Raw genomic sequence first — 21,560 nt, 5'->3', positions numbered from 1 at the left:
GGCTACCGCTCTTCTCTTGAGGACATCGTTGGTTCGTCTCTCCGTACCAGGGTTTCGGGTGAAAACCCTTGTCCATCTCGAACAACTGTGGCCACACTTTGCGTTGTTTCCCCTCTCGTTGGTGTTCTCGTGGAGCTTAGACGTCCTAGGCCGTGTTATGCCACTGTATTCATGCATACCTGTGTCATCTTTCGGCAACTTACTCGCATGCGTTTATGTTGTCCAGTTAACTCAAGAGCACCTTTTATTTATGCTTTGTCTATGAACCGGCGTGATAGCATATTGCCACAAGATATATGAGGTCTAGCATGACGATGCGTGCATTCCTTCTTTGGATCGTCTTCCGCGGAAATATACGTGGTGGGTGTTGAGCATCTTGTGGGAGCATGGCTCGAAACTTCCGACCAAGACAACAAGAAAATTGACGTCTTGTGAATTACGATCCTACTAGTGTATATGACAGAGGAGCCAACTGAGATCGTCATCGCTCTCGCGGGGTGACACTGACAGTCTGACGCCAACGTACGAGGATGGAAATCTCAGAGCGGTGGCGACCTTCGCTCGGCACACCACAGGCAAAGCACGTTCGGCGACAAGGTGTCGCGCACACTGTTTCGGCAGCGCGCCGAACAGATCTCGCCGTCGTACACAGGTCCAGGCCGCCTGGACCGGACCAGGAGAGGATCTCGGTCAGAAGATGTCAGAGATGACATTTTGCGCTCGCAATATAGGGCCAGTTCTTTTGGGCGATTCTATCAGAATCGCCCCCCTCCCCAGCTTCTTCCAGAATAACCATTTCATATGTTTTTTACAATCCTAACTAATTAGACCTTAACTAGACCTAACAGCTTTTTTTTAAGGCAATTCATGCAACAGCTCAAACGAGCAGTTCAAACGCGCGCGCACACACACAGAGAGAACTGTAGTTCTATTAAGCGAAATGAACATAAGGTGTCTGACACGGGACGACACGACACATGTGTCGGCCGGCCCGCGTGCTTTTCAACCTGGGTTGTTTTTGGCCTTTTGCGTCAATAGATTGGTAAAAAGGTTCAGAAAAAAAACAGGCCGGTCATCGGTCTGATTCAAAATCAGGATCGGAGTTTGATGCCCACAAATGCTAAGGATCACCCATAACCGTAGGAAGATGGGGCGGCCTCATCATAGATCGAGCGAAGCGAGCGTGTGGCCAATTTAGGAACCTTTTTGAAGGTATGCTAAAAAAAGGAACCTTTTTGAAGGGTCTGTCCAATTTTAGGAACCTTCTAGAAGATTCATGAACTTGTTTTTTTTCTTTCCTGGCATTTTGATTTTCTTCCTGATTTTTTTCCCACGTTCTTTTTTCTTTTCTTAATTCATAAATATAAAAATTTATTCGAATATCATAAATTGTTCATTTACTAAAAATGTTTGAGATTTTAAAAAACACATTTTCAGAAAATTTTCAGAACCTTGAAATTTAGTTCAAAATTCCATAAAATTGTTTGCTTTTTCAGAATATCATCAGGTTTATAAAAATTGTTCACGTCTTAAAAAAATGTTCACAACTTCAAAAATATGTTCATAATTTTCAAACTCTGTTAGCAATTTCATATAATGTTTCCAAATTTCAAAAGTCGTTCACTTGAACATTTTTTGAATTCACATTTTTTTGGATTCACAGTCATGTTCAAATTCGCGAACATTTATTGAATAATGAATTTTTTTGAATTCACAAAAAATGTATTCACATACATTTTTAAATCCATGGACATTTTTTAAACCCCGTGATCAATTTTTGAATTCACAAATATATTTTCAAGTTTGTAATTTTTTTGATGAATTCATGAACATTTTTGAACCCGTGACATTTTTTTCAAATCTGCAAATACTTTTTTTCAGAGTTTGTAAATAATTTTTTAAATGGGCGAACAGTTTTTGAATCTGTGACTTTTTTCAAATCTGTGGACAATTGTTTTTGAATTGGTAAACAATTTTTTAAATGGCGAACATTTTTTGAAATACTGGGAATTTTTTTGATAATTGCTTAGTTCACGAACATTTGTGAATTCATGCTTTTTAAATTCATGAACATTTTTTCAAATCCGCAAAAAATATTGAGTTCGTGAACGTTTCTTGGATTTTTGAATACTTTTATTGATGAAAATTAGTTGTGTAAACTGTACTAGGATAGAGATTGCGTCTGAGTCGTTTGATCCAAATCAAATCCGACTGTCACAGAGGAGGTGGATGCGCGCAGAAACATCCGCCGGTCGAACGATGGCGTTAACTTACAAAAAAAATGAAATGAGAAAACACGAAAAAAATAACATACGTGCACTCGCTCGCTGGGCCAGGCGCATCTCGCGAGTTCCGACGCTGGAGCCCGTGAGCCCGGTCCACTCACAGTCAGTCAATAGGCTCCGCCATGGCTAGGACTGTAATTTCCACGCCCCAAAATTTCAAAATTCCCGCACCTTCCGCGCGTGCTGCGGAGCGTCCGTTCGAAACGGCCAGTGCTGAACTGTTGACGCACCTGCACTTGTGGCCAGCACCGTTACTGAAAAATGGGACCGGATGGTGCACTCCCGATTTCTCCTCCACTGGGTCTGACAGACCAAGTGTGAGAAAAGTAGGAGGCTGACCACTGCACGGGGAATCACAATCTTAACACCCCTCCCCATTTTAGCCTCCGCATCTGTCGAGACTCGAGACCCACGCTCCCAGTTCAAATCTTGAGAGAGAGAGAGATAGTTTTCTGCGACACGCTCCCAGTTCAAATTTCAAAGAGAGAGAGAGAGAGAGAGAGAGAGAGAGGTTTGGGTCTCTGGCTCTCTGCTGATTCATTGCGAGGCCTTGCAAGTTCTTCGATCCAGGTCAGTTCAATGCTGGAGCATACTGCTCCCCTCTTTGCTGGTCTTGTTACGCATCGATTCCTTACAGTAGTTTCTCGATTGGAAAGGGAGGGGGGTTCGGGGGGGGGGAGAAAAGTGCGCGATGTGTAGTTTAGTTGCGATTGGATTGCTTCTTCCTGATGTGGCCATGCGGAAGTGGGGCGGAACAATGAGTCCCCCTGCAAAGAATGTTTCTTGTTTCTGAAAATCTGACATTCATTTCATGATTTGGTATTTATGGCACTACTTTATGGACTACTAAATTCCGATACACCGTAATCTTGTAGGAGTATAGTATGCTTGATGGATGCTAGGGCCAATTTGCCATCACATCTGTTTAATTATGCTAGATATATGAGGGAAAGATGCAAGTTTTTCGCCTGAATCTTGGGTTTGAATCACAGGACCAGCGCGCCGCCGGAAGCTGCCGCATTTTCCTGTCCCGAGAAGGCGAGAACCACCAACCCAATGGGCCGGAGCCTGAGCCCGCTGCTCCGGCAGGAGCTGGAGAACCTGGACAAAGACGCCGACAGCCGCCGGAACGCCATGAAGACGCTCAAGTCCTACGCCAAGCAGCTCGACTCCAAGTCCATCCCCCACTTCCTCGCCGAGGTCTCCGACAACAAGCCCCCCGGCCTGCCCTCCGGCGAGTTCACCATCTCGCTCTACGAGGTGCTCGCCAGGGTCCACGGCCGGAACATCGTGCCGCAGATCGGCAACATCATGTCCACCATCACGCGCACGCTGTCCTCGAGCGGCGGCTCCTTCCCCCTGCACCAGGCGTGCTCCAAGGTGGTGCCGGCCATAGCGCGGTACGGCATCGACCCCTCGGCGCCCGAGGAGGAGAAGGCGCGCATCATCGCCTCCCTCTGCAAGCCCCTCTGCGGCGCGCTCATGAGCGACCAGGACGGCGCCGCGTCGGGCGCCGCGCTCTGCCTCAAGGCGCTCGTCGAGTCGAGCAACTGGAGGTTTGCGTCCGGTGAGGCCGTCAACGAGGTCTGCCTGAAGGTCGCCGGGGCGATGCACGACAGGTCGACCCGGTCCAATGCTCACATGGGCCTGGCAATGGCGCTTGTCAAGCACAATGGCCTGATTGCAGAGGCGTATGCGAGGTCCCTTGTGCGGTCTGCCCTGCAGGTCCTTGACGGCGACGCCGCGGAGAGCAGCTCCCAGAAGCGGCTCTCGGCGATCCAGATGATCAATTTCTTCATGAAGTTTGTCGACCCCAGGAGCATATCCTCGGAGCTTGGCAAGGTGGTGGATGTCATGGAGCAATGCCAGAACGACCGCATGCCGTTCGTCCGAGGCGCCGCGTTTGAGACCTCACAGACTGCCAAGAACATTGCTGCGCAGAAGGGGTCGAGGCACGAGGTCACCACCAGCCCGATGGTAGGCTCCAACTTCCAAAGGAGAAGAGAGAAAAGCCCATGCAGGAGCCTCTGGAATGTCAAGGGCAGCAGCCCTGCAAGCTCCACCATGTCTGCTTCACCGGTTCAGTTCCAGTCCCCTGAATCACAGGTGGTAGACTCAACCATCATGTATGGCAGTAGCACGCTCACCGAATCGCCCATCTCGATCGAGCAGTCCTCTTGCAATTTCGATCAGAGTCGGCGCGCGAACAGGAGGTTATGGAGCAACGATGGTGTGGATGTTTCTCTCAAGGATGGCTTGTTCATTAGGTTCTGCTCAAACGGCAAGTGCCTTGAAGATGACCTGGGGGAGGTTTGTGACAGCGAAGTAACCGATGCCGATTTTGAGTGCACTGGTACATTCACAGGGTTTGTTTCAGCTAGCCCCAACAACACCTTGTCAAGAGATGAGACCCCCAGTCCGCAGGTACGTTCACATAACGAAATGCCTATACTGCTCTAGTTTTGATTCGAAAAATATATAAAGTGTTCATCAGTTGATCTGTTAACTGACTCTGTTATTTATTGTTGTTCTAGGCCTCTGAAAGGCCAATCAGCATTGATGATGTGAAGCTATACACGACGCCGAGAAAGCTTCTCCGATCCCTCCAGAGTTCGTATGACTTTGACTCTGATCGCCACAAGGAAAAATCAATTATGAAGCTGAACTGCTCATCATCATCATCGTCATCGTCATCATCATCACCACCATCAGATCAGGAACACAAGGAACTAACGGAGTCATCTGAGGATATGCAATCTGAGCATTCTGAGAGCAAGACTGAAGAGGGGGACAAAGAGATTGAAACTGCTGTTGTTAGGCCTAGGGCTAACGGCACCACTGAGATTGTCTGCAATGAAGATAAATCAGGCCTGTCTAGTACTGAAGTTGCGGATACAACCCGCGAAGAATCCTCTGAGGTTGAGTTCAAGGAGCTAGATGTTTGTGTGAAAAGAAGCAGCGGGAAGACCAGGAAGTATAAGACAATATTCGGTTGTCTTTTGAGCATGATCATGACCGTTGTCGCAATCATCGCTGTGTTAATTAGGATAGAAGATAGTTCTGAGGATTATGTTGGTCTAGTCCCCACTTGATGTCTGTAGGTATCCCTACTGTTTAAGTTATTGCATTGCTTATACCACAGTAGTGGTGGTTAGCTGGCCTAATTATTTTGCAGTCATTAATCTTTGTATGACAGCAAACCCTTGATTATGCTTGTTGATTTTGCGCCTGTGATGTGCTTATAAAGTGTTGTGTTCCTGTGCTAAAGTAATTACTTGACTTTCTGAAATTGATTTGGTTTGCCAGTTTATATTTCTGGAGTTTGCTACTACATAGTGCATTATTTTACAGATATATGCCGCTGATCTTTTCATCAAAATTCCGAAGTACTCCCTTTGTAAAGAAATATAAGAGCGTCTAGATCACTAAAGTACTCCCTCCGTCCCGAAAAACATGTCGTGAGGGCAAATTTGCAAAAAAAACCTCTGGTTTCTCCCGACCAAACCTGCGCTCCCTCGTCCTCCTCCTCCAGACAGAAGCCGCAGCTGTGCTGCTCACCGCCGCTGCAGCTGCCCTGCTCCCCCCCCCCCAACGTAGCTGCCCTGCTCCCCTGCTCCCCCGTCGCAGCTGCCTCCTGCTCCGCCACCGCAGCTGCCGCTCGCCTGCCTCCCCAAGCTTCCCCCTTCCTCAAAAAAACCTTCGATTTCCCCAGCTACCGCCGTGCTCTGCTCCGGCTGCGTCGGAACCGGCGTCGGCGAGCCCGGAGGCACTGGATCCGGACCACCACCAACAACCTAAAGGGCGACGAGGCCGACAAGCCCGACGACGACAGGAGATGCAGCAAGCTAAACGCCGACGAGCCCAACGACGACGGCAAGCTAAAGGCCGTCGATTTGCGAGCCTGGAAGACGACGACGATAGCTCCACAAGGAATACGATCGCGGCGGCGTCTTCTTTGTTGTTTCTCTGGTGGAAGATCCGTGCCTGCGACACCGCGGCTAGGCTGTCCACGGCACAAGTGGGTCGCGCCTGCTCACTTGGCAGCAGCGGTGGCGGCTACATGTTTTCTCCATTACTGCAGATCATCTCCAGGTCCTACTGCCTGGGTCTGAACCTCTCTTCTCTACTCTATGTTTACTGAATTTACTCCATGTTTACTGAATTTTCTCCACTACTCTATGTTTACTGAACCACTAGTTTCTGAACCACTTCACTGAATGTGAGATGTACCACTGAATTTCACTTCTGCTAGTACTCCAAGAAGACTATGCCAACGGCAACCAAGAGGGCTTTGTTGAGTTCGTGCAATGTTCCAATTGAGGGAGGAGGTGGTAGACTGTTTGCAGATGTGGTTGTCTTGATGAGATTCAGTTTGATCAGACCATCCCAATGTCACTTTGCAATTGTTCTGCTTCTTTTCTGAGCATGGAGCTGACAGTTATCTGGGATGATTGCATTGCAGCTGCCATTTCCTGTGGATAGCTTGTACGCCGACCCCGAGCGCAAGGTGACAATTCAATCATTAACCCGTTCTTTAGTACTGTTTCAGTGATGCCGCAATAGTATCAACAGTAATGAGAAAATGCATATGCTTATCTGATGATCAATCCACACACACAGTCTACTTCAGTGAGTGAAGAGAAGTTTGTGGTGTTCTTGGGTCTCACTGAATGACTGACGGTGAACTCATCTTTTCAGGCTTAGGATGTCTTGGGCCTGTACCATGGATTAGGCCGCACACTCTTCAGTCCAGCCAGTGTAAGCACCATCACTGCATATTTCCCTTCAGAATTCTGATCATGCAACTGTTCATTCAAAAGCCACTAAAATATTGATCCCTGCGTGCAATGAAGGCTAAAATATACTCAAGGCTCGACTCCATCAATTCAGTTAAACTTGGACATGACTGCAACCCATTTAAACTTGGACTACAAATATTGGATGGATCCATTTAAATTGATAGAAAACTGAATATTCACTGTAGTCTCAGTTAACTGAATTTTCTGGAGCCATTTTCCTACTCACAAGTTGACAGAAAACTGTTTGAAACAAATTTGACAGTAGCAATAACCTATCTTTTCAATTGCTCCACTGCTCGTTTATTTACCGTATATCTGTTTGTTATGTAAGTCATTTTATTTAGTAAAGTATAGACAGTATTATTTCTTGCAAATTATTGTGTGACTATTCTGGAGATGGTCTTGAAGTGTTCCTATCTAGACTTCTTATTTTAGGCTTTTAGCTGATCCATTCCATGAGATATGCTAGATTTTAGCATCTGTATTGATGAACCTTTGATGAAACTAAAGAAAAACTGGAAGTGTCCTTGATAGCATTAAATGGACCTCTTAACTAAATAGAAGCGATTTCTTGTCATCCACTGTCCTTTTATTTCTTGTCATCCTCTTAACTAAATAGACCATATCATCTACTGATGATATGGGATTAGCAAAGGCCTTGCTTGCCTCATTAGTTGCTGTAGTTGTCAAGCAAAAATTTCAGTCCACTAACCCAAATTAGTTCAAATAACTAAAATTAATGCAAATCAATTCAAATCATTCAAATAAATCCAAATAACCCAAATTAATTTAAATAACCCAGATAATTCAATTAATCCAAATCACCCAGATAATTCCAATAAATTCCAACAAGGAGTTGATATACAAGGATTAGACAAGGTATACATAAGGACATGACATAAGGGCATCTTTGTCCCCTCTTAACACAAGATTACACAAGACATACACAAGGAGCACCTGACTACATGACATAAGGGCCTCTTTGCCCCCTTTTGACTACATTCTTTTCCTTTCTCTGGCCACTTCTTCCCTTCCCTTCCCTTTACTTTTCTTTATTTTCCCTTCTCTAGCTAATTCTTTCCTTTCATTTTCTTTTCCTATTGCAATTTCCATTTCTTCTATAAGGGCCCTAGTATCAACAACTACCCGACTGTCGCAATATACACCGGTTATTTCCATTCCAGCATTCTGAACGCGATCCTTGTGCAAGTGGGGCAACTTATATTGATTTCCTCCCTTGTCTTTCATAACTTCAAACATAACTGCTTCTAATGTGATAAAGCTTCTGTGCAACTTGTCGGGATCATAGTTCTCGAATTCCTCTTCCACACCCTGTACCAGTTCCTGGATGTTTGTAGGTGACCTGCAGTCAGTTAGAGACTGGAGAGAGTTATGGAAGCAGAGGTCCAAACAATTTAACTCAGGGCTATTTGGGGGTTGTTGTAGCAATCGGATGTCAAGATCAGTTTGTTCCACAGCTTCTCGGAAAGCTACATCATTGGGAAGGACATGAGGCTTTGCGTTATCCTGTTGGATGAATATTGTTGCTCCCTCATCATCGTCAGGCCACTTATCCTGAATTGCCGGGATAACCTTATTGATTAGATAATCTCTGCACACTGGCCTGGTTACTTTCACTGATGTCAACACTTTTGTTCCCTTTTTTCTGTTCTGACTTGTCTGCTTCGCCTCAGTCTCTTCAACGAATGCCCAAATGCCGATCTTCCCATCGAATGTTAGCTCCCCCTCATTGTTATATCGAGGCCTGGCAACAGCTGTTAGGAACATTACCTTCCCAATGCTGTGAGTGTCTGACACGGTGCGCTTCGGTTCAAGTTCTCCTGGAAGTACATAATAACTATTCTTCACTCTCGTCATGTCAAACCACTTCTCATCGATGTGAACCATATTCGTCATTGGTTTTAACATAGCCCGAGAAGTTGAGATCGAATTTTCATCGACCATGGACATACAAAATTTCAATCTCGCAAGCTTGTTCTCTAGCTTGAGGTGAGGCTTCATGGTGCTTGTGATGCGGTTGAGCTCATTCAACTGGAACCTCTTATGTAGGGTCGATCGGGCCACACCTAGAGACCGTGCCAGAAATCGAATTGTTCTTCTTTTATTCAGTGGGATTGTTGAGGTCCTCTCTAGATCTAGCTCCTTTCTCTTTCGGCCAGATCTTCCTGGCTTCTTGCTTGAGACATCTACTTCTTTGCCATCGGCAATTTGCTTTTTAGCCTCTTCCCAGATTCTTTCAACAGATCGTACACTTATGTCTAACAGGTTTGAGACTAGCAGCTTGTCATCTGGTTGAACAGACCCATCTCTGAGCTCGATTACCAGCAAGGCAAAGTAAACACCATGCCTCTCCTTATCTGACAATTCTCTTCTCTTCTCTTGAAGTATCCAATTCATAACTTCATCCTCTTCCTCTTGAGCTTCATCCTCTTTCCCTTCATCTTCTTGAGGCATCCAATTCATATCTTCATCGTCTTCCTCTTGAGGCATCAAGTTCAAATCCATAGCTACATTCTCTGCCACTTGAGGTTCCTCCTTTTCAGGGATCCAATTCAAATTAATACCTTCATCGTCTTCCTCTTGAGGCATCAAGTTCAAATCAATGGTTTCATGTTCTTCCTCTTGAGGCATCAAGTTCAAATCCATATTCATGTGTTCCTGCCATCAATGACAAAAGATGAGTACACCATGGTACCATAACAAGAATACACACACACAAAAAGAGTACTCTAAGATCAACAACATCATTTTTCTTCAGATTTGCAACAACACATGTTTTCATAGTACTCCATAAATGATTCATTTCCATACATGTACTCCATGTTCCTAATAACCACCAGCAGCAGCTCTTGGTCAAGTACTCCTCATGTTCCTAATGAGGAGTACATGCAAACCAAGATAACCAACTTACAGTGAGAATCCCAACCTTGACCATGAATATCTCCTAAACTATAAGTCCAAATCAATTGATTCTTTTTTACATTATTATTTTTATTTAATTTCCAAGTTTGGGTTTTATTTGACCTACCTAGATGTTCTAGATAGAGTTTTGTTATTTTTCTCTTTATTGAAAATCCTTTGAAAAATTATTTCCAGAGAGAAATAATTCAGGAGGTGAAGACCAGGAGTTTTGTGACCCTCCATTTAAAACAGGGCAAGCCACTTCATCCACTTGCTTGATGGCAATTGCAAGGCCATGGCTTCCAACTTGCAAATTCACGGTTATTTTTGCCCTTTTATTGACTTGGCTTGTTATGCTTTTATTGTTTTCCTAAGTAGAGCTTGGTAGTGAGAAATAGACATTAGTAGGGTATTTTAAGAGTTAAACTTAATTGCCTTGGTTACTTTGGAGCTAGCATTCACTATGAAACTGGTATTTACTTTTGATAACATGAATCGTAATGAATAAAACAGTAGTGACAAGGAGACCCTTAGGGGTTGCTGGTATTGGTTCAATGGCAACAGTGCGAATGCTAAATGCTCATTTAGGCACCCAGTACGACCTCCTCTGTATTTATTTTGTTGACATAATATATGACCTCCACTGTTCTCTTTTCACTCAAAGCTAGTACTGCAGTTCTAGTCAGTTTAGTGCTTCAGTTAAACAGAGCAACATCATAAGCTATGGAAGTTTGTCTAATTGGCTTCTTGTGGCTGCAACAGTTGCTCTGCACAAAACCATACTACCCATTTACTCGAACACCCGAGCAGCTACGATTACAGTAATTAATAAGTGTGTGTACTTTCTTTTCAGCCGCTGGATGACTTGCTCGGAGCATCGGCGACTCCGCGGGCACCTCAACAAACTGCCCTTGTACCCAATGGCACCGCAAATCCAGTTGTCCCTTTGTCCCATGGTTGTCCAAAACCTGATGATGGTTTTAACCAGCTAACCGGGTGATACTGGACAATTTTGAAAGTTTTAACATGGTTCACATGTACGGAATGAGGCTACTGTTTTATGAATGCTGCTAGTGCTACAAATCTGAATTGACATCATCTGAATTTGCTAGTGCTACAAAGTTTTAACCTGGACTGATTTATGAATGCTGCTAGTGCTACAAACCTGAATTGGCATCAACTGAATTTGCTAGTGCTACAAAGTTTTAACCTGGACTGTTTTATGAATGCTGCTAGTGCTACAACAATTTGCATCCTCTGAATTTTACAGTTTCACTCTGAATTGGCATCATCTGAATTAGCATCATCTGATCTCTGAATTAATCATGCTCTATTTAATTTTCTGATCAGTAATAGTAAATCAACACTACTCTGATGAGTAAGTACTGTACCTTCTACAGAGTGCAGAGGAGTAGCAGCAATAGCAGCACGGGCAGGATCAGAGGAGAAGCAGCACGGGCAGGGTCAGAGGAGGAGCAGCAGCACGGGCGGGGGAGAAGGAGCAGCAGCAGCAGCACGGGCAGATCTCCACCGGCGAGCTCCTGGTCCACCGGATTGTGGAGGCAAGCTCCGGCGACGCCAGTAGGGGATCGCGGCGGCGCACACGCGGGAGCTCCAGGAGGATGCGCGGGAGCACGAGGGTGGACGCACACGAGCTCGAGGAGGATGCGCGGGGGCTCCAGGAGGGAAGCGCGCGGCCTCGAGGAAGACGTGGCAGGAGATTCCGGCGAAGCCCGCAGGCAGCGGGAGGAGACCACGGCGGCGCAGGTCTGGGCTGCGGCGGCAGAGGAGGTAATTGGCGAAGGCAGCGAGAGCAGGTACTTGGCTACGGAGGAGGAGCTCAGCTGGGCTCGCCGGCCCCTGGCGAATCACGCAGCTGGGCGGCGCCGGCCCCTGGCGATGGGCAGAGGAAGTAGACGAGGTGGAGGGACTTGTTTGAAACGCTTTTGAAACCACAAGGTTTTTTTTGCAAAATTACCAGTGAACTACGCCCACGACATGTTTTTCGGGACGGAGGGAGTAGTAGTTATCTAAACGCTCTTATATTTCTTTACGGAGGGAGTACCATATCCCACGATTGATTGTAAAAATACATGGAACTGAAATATTTGCATTCTGGTTTTGCTTGATTGTTCTGAAAACATCGAGACAGCTAGATGCAAAAGTAAAAGAAGCAGATAGCCAATGCCTGAAGTTTCTAAAATCTCGATCCTGCTGGCAAACACAAGCACCCTCAACTCCATCATGAAGAAAGTGAAGGGATGGTCGGAGACGAACTCATTGCTTGGTGTCTTCCCAGCACATTGTATGATCCAAATATGATCGTGGCCGCCTCAGTTCCTTCTTCGTCCACATTGACGACTGCTTGGTGCACCCTCTTTCTCAGGAATGTCGGCTGCCTGTCGTGGTCCTTGCACATTGGCACATGCTCGGCAGGTCGTCTGACTCTGGCAAGAACGGTAGCGTGAGCCCAAGCAGATGGAGGTCCCATTTCAAGTTTACCTTGAATTTGGGCAGCCCAACAGTTGGCGGCTGCCGTCTTGGGTGTGATGTGTGTTGTCCGCGTCAGATGAAGCCTCGCCGGCCACAGCACCTTGAACCCGTTCATGGGTGCGCGTCATACATGAGCTTCCACATGACCTGTGCATCAAACGCGGCGGCATCCAGCCAGTGAACGTGCCCAGCCTCATCCAATGTGTCTCGAACATACTGCACCACACCACTTGGCCTTGAAGTAGACTGCATGGACAAGCACGAGGTCGAGGTCGGTGTCGGCAGAGATGATGGAGCCAATGAGGTTGTTCGTGGCCATCCTCACCCAGCTCTTGATCTTCTCCGCTGTTTCTTCCTGCTTCATAAATTAGTTACAGTAAACCAAATCAGAGAAAAACTCATTTATAGGCCATTTTCGTCAGATAAAGCAAGGGAGAGAGGTACTTCACAACCATATTCAGACAACAAAAGTGGATCAACAAAATGGAATCACAACAAAGTTGATGTCATCCTTTAATACAGTAGGTGCCATTTTTAATGAACCACCAATATAGGTGAACATTAGTTTTCAAATTGAGAAAAGGAGCGCTTGTCCTTGTTTTTGAACAAGAAACATAATAATTACCTGCTGTTTGAAGAATTTGTCCAAGTAGTTCTCTCGATGCTGCAACTATAATAGTAACACAAAAACATGCATTGGTAACTTGAGGGTTTTCTACTGTAGTTATGCTGGATATTGTAGTAACACTGAGATCTATTCCTCAATTGACCTCTATATTTTCTTTGAAAGTTCAAACAAAGGGAGTAATATACAATACATAAAGAAGTGAGCTAAAACATCATCCTTCTGGAGAAATAATTTATAATCTCATGCAACTATCCTACAGGAACTGATGTTGCATACCTTTTCTGTATCACATGGACAGAGTTTTCACCAGTAATCCTTGCATGAACATTCATATTGTTTGAAGTGATGAAACCTATTATTGTCCCTCACAATTATCTCCCTATCAACAATACCAGATATAAACTTGAAAGCTCGGTGACAATCCACACATATTCTCAAGTTCTTTGTGATCCTTATAGGTACACCAGGCGGAATGTGAATGAGTCCATAGGCCAGGGCAAGCTTCTCACTATGTTGAAACACCTCTGATTCTTTCTCTTCTTCCTCAAGATCATAAAGTGAATATTGTGTGTCTGGCATGTACCCAGAAGCTTGCATTTGTTTTTTAAGCTTGGCCAGTAATGCCCGGATCTCGCTATTCATCTCATGTTTGGTGTCCTTGGCATGGAAAACATGCACACCATTTTTCCAAGTGATCCAGCTACACCCTGGGTCTTTCTTGATTCCGACATCTTTCATCTCCTTCCTCACATAAGTTGCTTCTGCCCACCTGGACAAGTTCAGAAGACACATAAAATCAACAGTATGAATTGTGTGTTAATGCATTGATTCTACGGCTAAATTAAGTTCCAAAGAATGTCATAATCTGGCAGATATCTCATGAAATGTTTAAAAAGGTATTAAAATATTGTTTTGTTATTTCCAAAACATAGTGCTTCGGTTAACATGAGAACGTTGCAGATGTCCACACCCAGCAACCGAACAGGGCCAGCTCTGTTATTTTAGTTGATGATGGCAGCTTGCAAGCTAGGAGGCGATGCTAGCGTTTTTTGGTTAGAGGCAGCAGTCTGCAGTGTATAGAGGCTGCCTCCAAGAGGAGATAGAGACAGAGAGAGCTTAGCGGCATGCATACACATCGTGGATGCTCGAATAGGCCAAGAGATAAGAAAAGATAGTTCAATGTGTTCTAGAGTTAATGCCATGAAGAATACATGCGATCTACTGACAAGTTACGACACTTCACACTGATATGTGGGATTGTTAATTTTGAGGCGAACTCTTTCAGGCATTGATATATGGCAGTATTTCCCAAAGGGTAAATATCACCACGAACCCGTAAGAGAAATTCAGTATGAGTAAGGTAGTTAATTTTACCTGCCAGCTGATGCGAGCATGTTTGAGAGCAGCACGTGATTGCCAGAGTCCTGAGGGTCAAGTTCAAACAACTTCTCAGCTGCAATCCTTCCCAGCTCTGTCTTCCCATGCATCTTGCATGCCCCAAGTAGTGCTCCCCAGAGAGAAATGGAAGGTCTCATTGGCATCCTCTGTATAATCTCATAAGCTCGCTCTTCCATTCCTGCACGCCCAAGCAAGTCAACCACGCAAGCATAGTGCTCAGTCCGTGGTTCTATCCCAAACCTCTCCCTCATTGTCTCAAACAGCTCATAGCCTTCCTTGGTCAAACCTCCTCTACTGCAGGCTGTGATCACATTTACAAGTGTGATGTAGTTAGGTGCTGTCTCTCCACTCGCTATCATATCACTGAACACTGCAAGTGCGTTTATAGCATCACCGATGTTAGCATGCCCTCCAATCATCGCATTCCATGTGACAAGATTCCGCTGTGGCATATCGACAAAGACATGGTGAGCATCTTCAACACCCCCGCACTTGCCGTACATGTCAACCAATGCACTTGCAACAAAGATGTTTGCATCGATGCAAGAGCGAACAGCAACTGCATGCAGAGCACGCCCAAGGTCAAGGCCTAGCAGGCCTGCGCATGTAGTGAGCACGCTGGAGACCATGAAGTCAGTCGGCTCTTCCCCCGCCCTCCTCGCACCCAGGTACACAGCAAAAGCATCCTCCTCTGCCCCGTTCTGTGCATATGCAACAACCATGGAACACCATGATACACTGTTCCTGACTCTCATCGCATCAAACACCATCTTTGCCTTCTCCGCGCATCGGCACTTCCCATAGAAATCAACCATCGCATTCGACACCGAGACATCCATGTCAAAACCGCACTTCACCACGAACCCATGGAATTGGGCCCCAGGCAACAGGAGCATCGCCCCGGCGCACGCGTTGAAGAACGCACAGACCGAGACGACATTCGGCATCCCACCAGCCTCCCGGAGCCCAAAGTAAGCTTGGACCGTCTCGAGGGGCCGGCTGGCGAGCACGGCGTTGGTCATCACCGCGTTCCACGCCACCACGTTTCTGTTAGGCATTTCCTCGAACAGGCGGCGGGCCAGGCCGAGGCGGCCGGTCTTGAAGTACATGTCCAGCGCGGCGCACGAGACGAAGGCGTCGGCGGGGAGGTAGCCGAACCTAATGGCGAGCGCGTGTATCTGCGGGCCGGCGGCGGAGCGAGGGGGCGCGGAGGCGGCGGCCTTGAACGCGGAGGGGAAGGTGAAGTCGTTGGGGCGGAGGCCGAGGCGGAGCATGGCGGCGAAGGCGGAGAGGGCGGGGAGCGGGCGCGCGTGCTGCGCGGCGCCGGAGATGAAGGCCGTGAATGACACGACGGTGGGGCTGGGGTCGGAGGCGAGGGCGGAGGCGGCGGCCGCGGGGAGGTCGAGCTTGGAATAGAGGTTGACAAGGTGCGCGCAGATGAAGGGCGGGATGCCCGGCGATAGCAGCCTGAGCGCGCGCGCGTGCGCGGCACGGCCGAGCCGTGGGGAGCGCGAGGCGATCGCGGCCTCCACAGCCGCCGCAAGGAGCTGGGGGTCCGCCGACATGGCCGCGCCCGCGCGCATTTGCTTGTTGATGAATTGGGCTTCTTTGCCCTCTTTTCAATAATCCTACACCTACGAAGGACTACGAAGAGACTGCGAGTGCGTAGACCTTCCTTTCCTAATTCTCTGCCCACCTGATTTTCAACGAGGGTGGTCCCCGCCTCCTCTTAACACCAGCAATCTATGTAAGGCTGGTCGTAATGGTAGTATCATAGTTAGTATTATGCACGCCAACTAGTTAATTTTGATGATGTGTCATAACATTAAATGAAGAAAGAGAGGGTGTAATATCATATCATAATACCGTATTATATTAAATGTTATGTTATTTTGTGTCATGCATGGCAATAAATAAAGTACTACATAATACTAATATATAATACTATGCATTAGGGATGTAGTATCATAGACTAGTATCATATGCATGATACTATTATATGATACTCCCCATTACAACCAGCCTAATTAGTCTTACGTAATTAACGTAATAAGCCAGGTGGCATCTTTTTGTTGGGCGAAATTAGAGGAGGGAGGCCCACCCAGTTGAAATCAGGGGGGGTGGAGAGATTAGTTAGAAAGTTTACGTAAGGTGGGAACGTAAGTGTATGTAGGTGTAGCATTTTTGTCTTAACACCAATCAAAATCTGCAACTGTCTGATCACATAACATTACGTTAAGTTCTTTCGTAAGTGTAGTATTACTCGCTTCTTTTCGCGCGCGGAGGGAGAGCTGTAAGAGCATCTACAACCAGACCCGCAGCAGCCCCGTACGCACGGTCGGGCTTGGTACAGTTTGTTGCCCTCAGCCAGGCCCTTGTGGAATAAAATCAGCCTATTTAGTTACATGGGCTACATCTGTTTTCTGCCTCATATAAAACTTGAAGTAGCTCCGAGCTTACATCCAGTAAAACGGCCAAATCAACTATTTTTCTTGAGCCAGGCTTGCTCGAGCCACGCGTGGGGAAGCACTGGAGACGACGGGACGTCTCATAACTTTCCATGCTCTCTTCAGTCACCTTCCACGCCAGACGACGTGACGTCTCATAACTTCCCACGCTCTCTTCAGTCACCTTCCACGCTAGTTCACACAAACTCGCTTTCTCTTTCCTCATCGTCCCTTCGGTGTCTCCGATGCCAGAGCCACCGCCCCCCCCACTCCCATCATCACCGGTAGCAACCCCATCCGACATAGGTGGATTGCCGCCTCCCCCCTCTCCCGGCCAGTATCTCGCAGCGGTTCTCCGGGTGTTGTCCCCTTTCTGCACCATGCTGCTGCCACAACGGGCCAATGCAACATCAACGTCGCGCACTCCGGCTCCGCCACCGGTGTCGGGCCTCCTCATCTTGGGCTCAACAACGGCGGGGTTACAAACCCCACCTCCTACGACTTTGGCAGGCTCGGCTTATGGGGGTATGTTTACCCCCATTCGAGAGTTTTCTCCCATGCGTCTGGTGCAAGGGGGAGCTTGAGGATAGCACGCTCATCCTCCAGACGGCGCGTGACGAGGACCACAGTCGCGGCCCTCGCAATGGTCGGCTCACATATTTTTGGGCTTTTGGTTGGAGTAGTTTGGATAGAAAGCAATGAGGTTACTAGCGATCAAAGGGTCAATAGTTGGAATAGAATCCCTTGAAATCAACACAAGGAGTGGGAGCTCTCTCCCAGAAAAATGTATACGACTTGTGTTTGCTTCGAGAGACACTGATGGAGTGGGTGGGGGTATATAGGCTGGACAAACAATCTGACTGTTACACACACTTTTGCACACATCAGTGAATCCGAGAGTGGAATGGCCCAGAGGCAACAGTTGGATTTCTTGGTCACACCATGGAAAATTGATCAGTGGCTCTAAGAAGTGTTGACCTAAGCATTTTACACGCTTCGGTGTCACGGAGTGAAACCATTCGGAAACTAAGAACGTAGAAGGTTATAGAATGTTTGCACATGTGCTTCGGTGGGTCCGGATGGGTTTCTCGGTGCGACCGATGCAACTAGGGTTTAGAAAATGGCTATATCTGTGTGATTCAGTGACTCTGATAGAAATCAATTCGGTGTGTCGGAGTTGCATTTAGGGTTTGATATAGTGGGAACTTGTGAAGTAGCTAATGTCTTTGGAGTTTGATCTCTAAGCACTTTGAACAATGAACTCATCTTCTCAACCTCATCCTCTTTTGATAGTATTGACATATCTATGGACTTAATGTGATCTTTGATCACTTAAATACAAAATGAAGAGTCTTGAGGCTTGATCCAACACTTGTCTTTAGCTCTAGAGGGGTTCACCCTCACTTCCCATGTTGTACTTAAAATGAACAATTCCTGAAATATACGCAAATAAAATATTAGTTCAAAGCCATGTATGTTGGAATGAATTTCCAAAACCACCAAAGAGATTAGGAGCACTTTCACATGGCGGTAGGGTGTGCGGGCCCGTGGTGTCTTTGGGGGAGGTGCAGCTGGTTGGGGGCGCCGTTAGGTAGCGCGGTGAGGTGGTGGCGGTCTCTCTTCTCCTCGGTTCGAGCCAGTTGCACGCGCCCCCGTCCCCCATAGATCAGCACCCCCTTATTTTGCTCTTGTATTACAGATTTTCGGTAATTCCTCTCCTCCATTAAATCACATAATTTTAGAGAAAAATACATTAGCATTGAACTACAATGTGCAAAATATCAATAATTAAAAGGAAGTTATAATAAGAAATAGTGATGCAAAATAGACGTATCAACCCCTCACTATCACTCACTCCACAACCCCCCCTCCAAAAATCGTGGCCATTGCCCACCACAACGCTTTCTTCCGCCGTCCCATCGCGAAAGATGACGTCGAGAGGAGCTTCTTAGGCCCCGGGTGATGTGGTACCTCGAAGGGTGCCACTCCGAGGTGTCGTCGCTCTGCCACGATGACAAATCCGATAGCGGGAGCTCGTGCTTCAATTCGCAGCAACATGAAGCTAAGTTGTCCCCGCGTGCCGCCCCGAGCAATGCACCTTGCTGCCGCACGTCGTCGGGCCCATCCTCCTGTATTGCGCCCTCTGCCGTGAAGGAGGAGCTTGCCTCCTCCTCCGACGACATCGATTAGCACAAGGTGGTGGAGTCATTGTAGTCGGACACCCCACCACCCGGGGCACCAAAAACCATTGAGGAACAAGAGCAGCTTCTGACGGGCTCTGGGAATCCCTCCTCGATGTGCTTCCGAAACAGGCGCCATCCTCGCCGAGAAACCATGCCATCCAAATCAAATGTCGCATCAGGTGTCAGCCGTCCTCGCTGCCTCACCGCATCGACACCTAGTGGCGCATGGCCGCCGCCAAGCAGGAGCTGACTACCTCCTCATGTGAGAAGCGTACCCACCATGACTGTGTTGGAATTCGACCACAGGATCGATCATATCAAATCACGATGAACACGCACACGCAAAACCGATCGCCAAGGGTACGTCTCGTACCCTAAAAGTTCCTCTTTTTATTTTCTCCTTTTTGGTTTTTCTCTCCATGATGATACAATAAACCTCACGGCTTGGCTGTGCTTAAATATACACAACCAAGGCAGCCGACCAGACAAACTAAACCTACTCGTATAGGACTTCTAATCCTAGACGGACTTGACACACACACGGACACGGCAGGATAGCCTATCCGCCCCACGCTATGGACTCAAATCCTAGTACAACTCTAACTCAGACTACGGCCAGATGCAAATCGTAGCCGAACTCAACTTGCACGACTTCTACATGCACACGTGCTAGTACTCCACTAACACATGGACTACAAACTCAAGATTATCGCTAACAGACTGAGCGGTGTCAGGTGTGGCGCTCGGCGTCCTTGGCCAAGATACAAGTGCCGTCGGGTTGGGTCCTCGATGCCCCGAAGCTTGCGGAGGTGTGAACCTTGTACCTGTTCAAGACCACCAAGGAGATCCACACCCTGTCGTTAGTGCTGGAGCATCCAGGACCTCCTCCAGATCGCGGTCGCCGAGTTAGTGTGTGACCTCTGTGTTAAGGAGGCGTAATGACTATGGTGCAAGCGCGACGCCACAACTAGCGATGGTTGGATGCAGCAGTGCCTGGCATGGGCGGAGCTTTGTAGGGGCCAAATGGGGCCATAACCCGCCCAGGAATTTGACAACTTTTCATACCTATGCATCTTCCTAGCCTAGTCCAGCAGCAGTCCAATAACTTGGCGAAGCGAAGCAACAGCTACATGTACAAACGCACATGCACAACATCACGTAAACTAATATCTTCCCCCAATTCTCCATTTGATAATTAATAGCCTGACTTTTTTCAGTTCCTTACGTCTTATACAGTCCTGATGTTCTACATTGCAACATACAGTAGGTAGTTATGGGCAAGAAAAATCAGACTAAGAGGATGATTGATTTGTATTTTAAAACGAAAAGTGATGATATAACTAAAGTTGAGGAAGATCATGTATTCCCCTTGCTTAGAATTGGAACAACAACATAACCAAATGAAGGAATTTTAACAAATGAATTTTCCAAGGTATTGAGCTCTTGTAGAAAGACCCTAGATTCTGCTCTCAATTTGGCAATATCCACCGGAACAAAGAGATAATGTGAGTAGGGCATAATTGATGTTAGGTCTTATGCAATCCCGTATATAGAATTATAAACTTTCAGGTGCACGAGGGCATTGGCACCGATTCCATTACAGTTGGTTTGGTCTTTCCCCCTCATGGCTAGAGTACTCGGAGGACTAAAATTGTGTGTATTGTTTATATGATTAAAAATTTCAGAAAGAAAAACTATCCTCTGTGTTAGTCTGGCCCGCCCAACTTTTTTTTTCAAGCTCCACCACTGGTGCTTGGGACGCTTCTGCAACTGTGGCGACAATGACGACAATGTTGACGGTCCTAGTGGCCTCAAAGGTCATGCCGACGAGGTCACAATCCGATATTAGTCTAGTTTAGGTTTAGTTTAAGTTATGTTTGGTTATAATATACATCAAATTAGCTTAAATTTAGTATAGTTTGCATGTAATATATCAAATTCGGTAAATTTGATCAAAACTTTGTGTTTGAAATATTTGAACTAGAAATTTTTGAGAGATACCATTGTATGGCGTCTCTCCGCCTTAATGTCCATGAATATTACCTTTTTTTAAGGAGTCCATGAACATTACTTCATTCACATATGAGGATGTCCGTTTGAGAAACAAATTTTTTTCTTTGCATGTGTTTGAGAAACGTAGTCGGAGATATCCTCAAATCCTGAGGCTGCCCCTAATCCATGCAGGCATGCACACGTCACCTTCCTCTGTTCACTTGCATACATTTTGGATATCACATTGTGTGGACAAGAGAAGTCGGTCGAGCAGAGAAAGAACGAACACACCAGATACGGCTAGGTAGGTAAGCTACGGTCTACGGGTACGGGTCGGAATATCCATTCTCATTTCACCGTGGCAACCTAGTGTCCACACAAGGCTTCTGCATACTGATGGACCGTGGTCCTTC

General features: G+C 46.7%; 3 protein-coding genes and 1 pseudogene across 4 annotated transcripts; 2 read left to right on the top strand and 2 right to left on the bottom strand.

The window, feature by feature from the left end:
- The first annotated feature begins 2,607 nt into the window (after window positions 1-2,607).
- Window positions 2,608-5,552, top strand: LOC125516760 (protein SINE1). Its single transcript, XM_048682081.2, has 3 exons — window positions 2,608-2,855; window positions 3,278-4,709; window positions 4,820-5,552. Exons 2-3 carry the CDS (start codon window positions 3,342-3,344, stop codon window positions 5,375-5,377), a joined length of 1,926 nt encoding a protein of 641 aa, XP_048538038.2. The 5' UTR covers window positions 2,608-2,855; window positions 3,278-3,341; the 3' UTR covers window positions 5,378-5,552.
- A 2,528-nt stretch (window positions 5,553-8,080) lies between these two features.
- LOC147964449 (uncharacterized) lies at window positions 8,081-9,795 on the bottom strand. Its single transcript, XM_087529984.1, has one exon. The coding sequence runs from the start codon at window positions 9,755-9,757 to the stop codon at window positions 8,081-8,083; it is 1,677 nt and encodes a 558-aa protein (XP_087386110.1). The 5' UTR covers window positions 9,758-9,795.
- On the top strand, window positions 9,773-12,087 carry LOC147964448 (uncharacterized; annotated as a pseudogene).
- LOI1 (Pentatricopeptide repeat (PPR) superfamily protein) lies at window positions 12,033-16,222 on the bottom strand. Of its 2 annotated transcripts, none has more exons than XM_048682076.2 (3): window positions 14,502-16,222; window positions 13,404-13,896; window positions 12,033-12,857 (listed from the first exon to the last, which is right to left on the bottom strand). In XM_048682076.2, exons 1-2 carry the CDS (start codon window positions 16,106-16,108, stop codon window positions 13,431-13,433), a joined length of 2,073 nt encoding a protein of 690 aa, XP_048538033.2. In that variant the 5' UTR covers window positions 16,109-16,222; the 3' UTR covers window positions 12,033-12,857; window positions 13,404-13,430. The 2 variants fall into 2 exon arrangements, with proteins under 2 accessions (XP_048538033.2, XP_048538032.2); XM_048682075.2 differs by having other exon boundaries at window positions 12,033-12,854; window positions 14,502-16,220.
- Between the last annotated feature and the right edge of the window lie 5,338 nt (window positions 16,223-21,560).

The sequence above is a fragment of the Triticum urartu genome, chromosome 6A (genome assembly GCF_056163025.1).
Source record: "Triticum urartu cultivar PI428250 chromosome 6A, HENAU_Tu73, whole genome shotgun sequence".
Lineage (NCBI taxonomy): Eukaryota > Viridiplantae > Streptophyta > Magnoliopsida > Poales > Poaceae > Triticum > Triticum urartu.
Note: the sequence above shows the minus strand (reverse complement) of the source record. Positions and strands in the feature narration are given on the sequence as shown.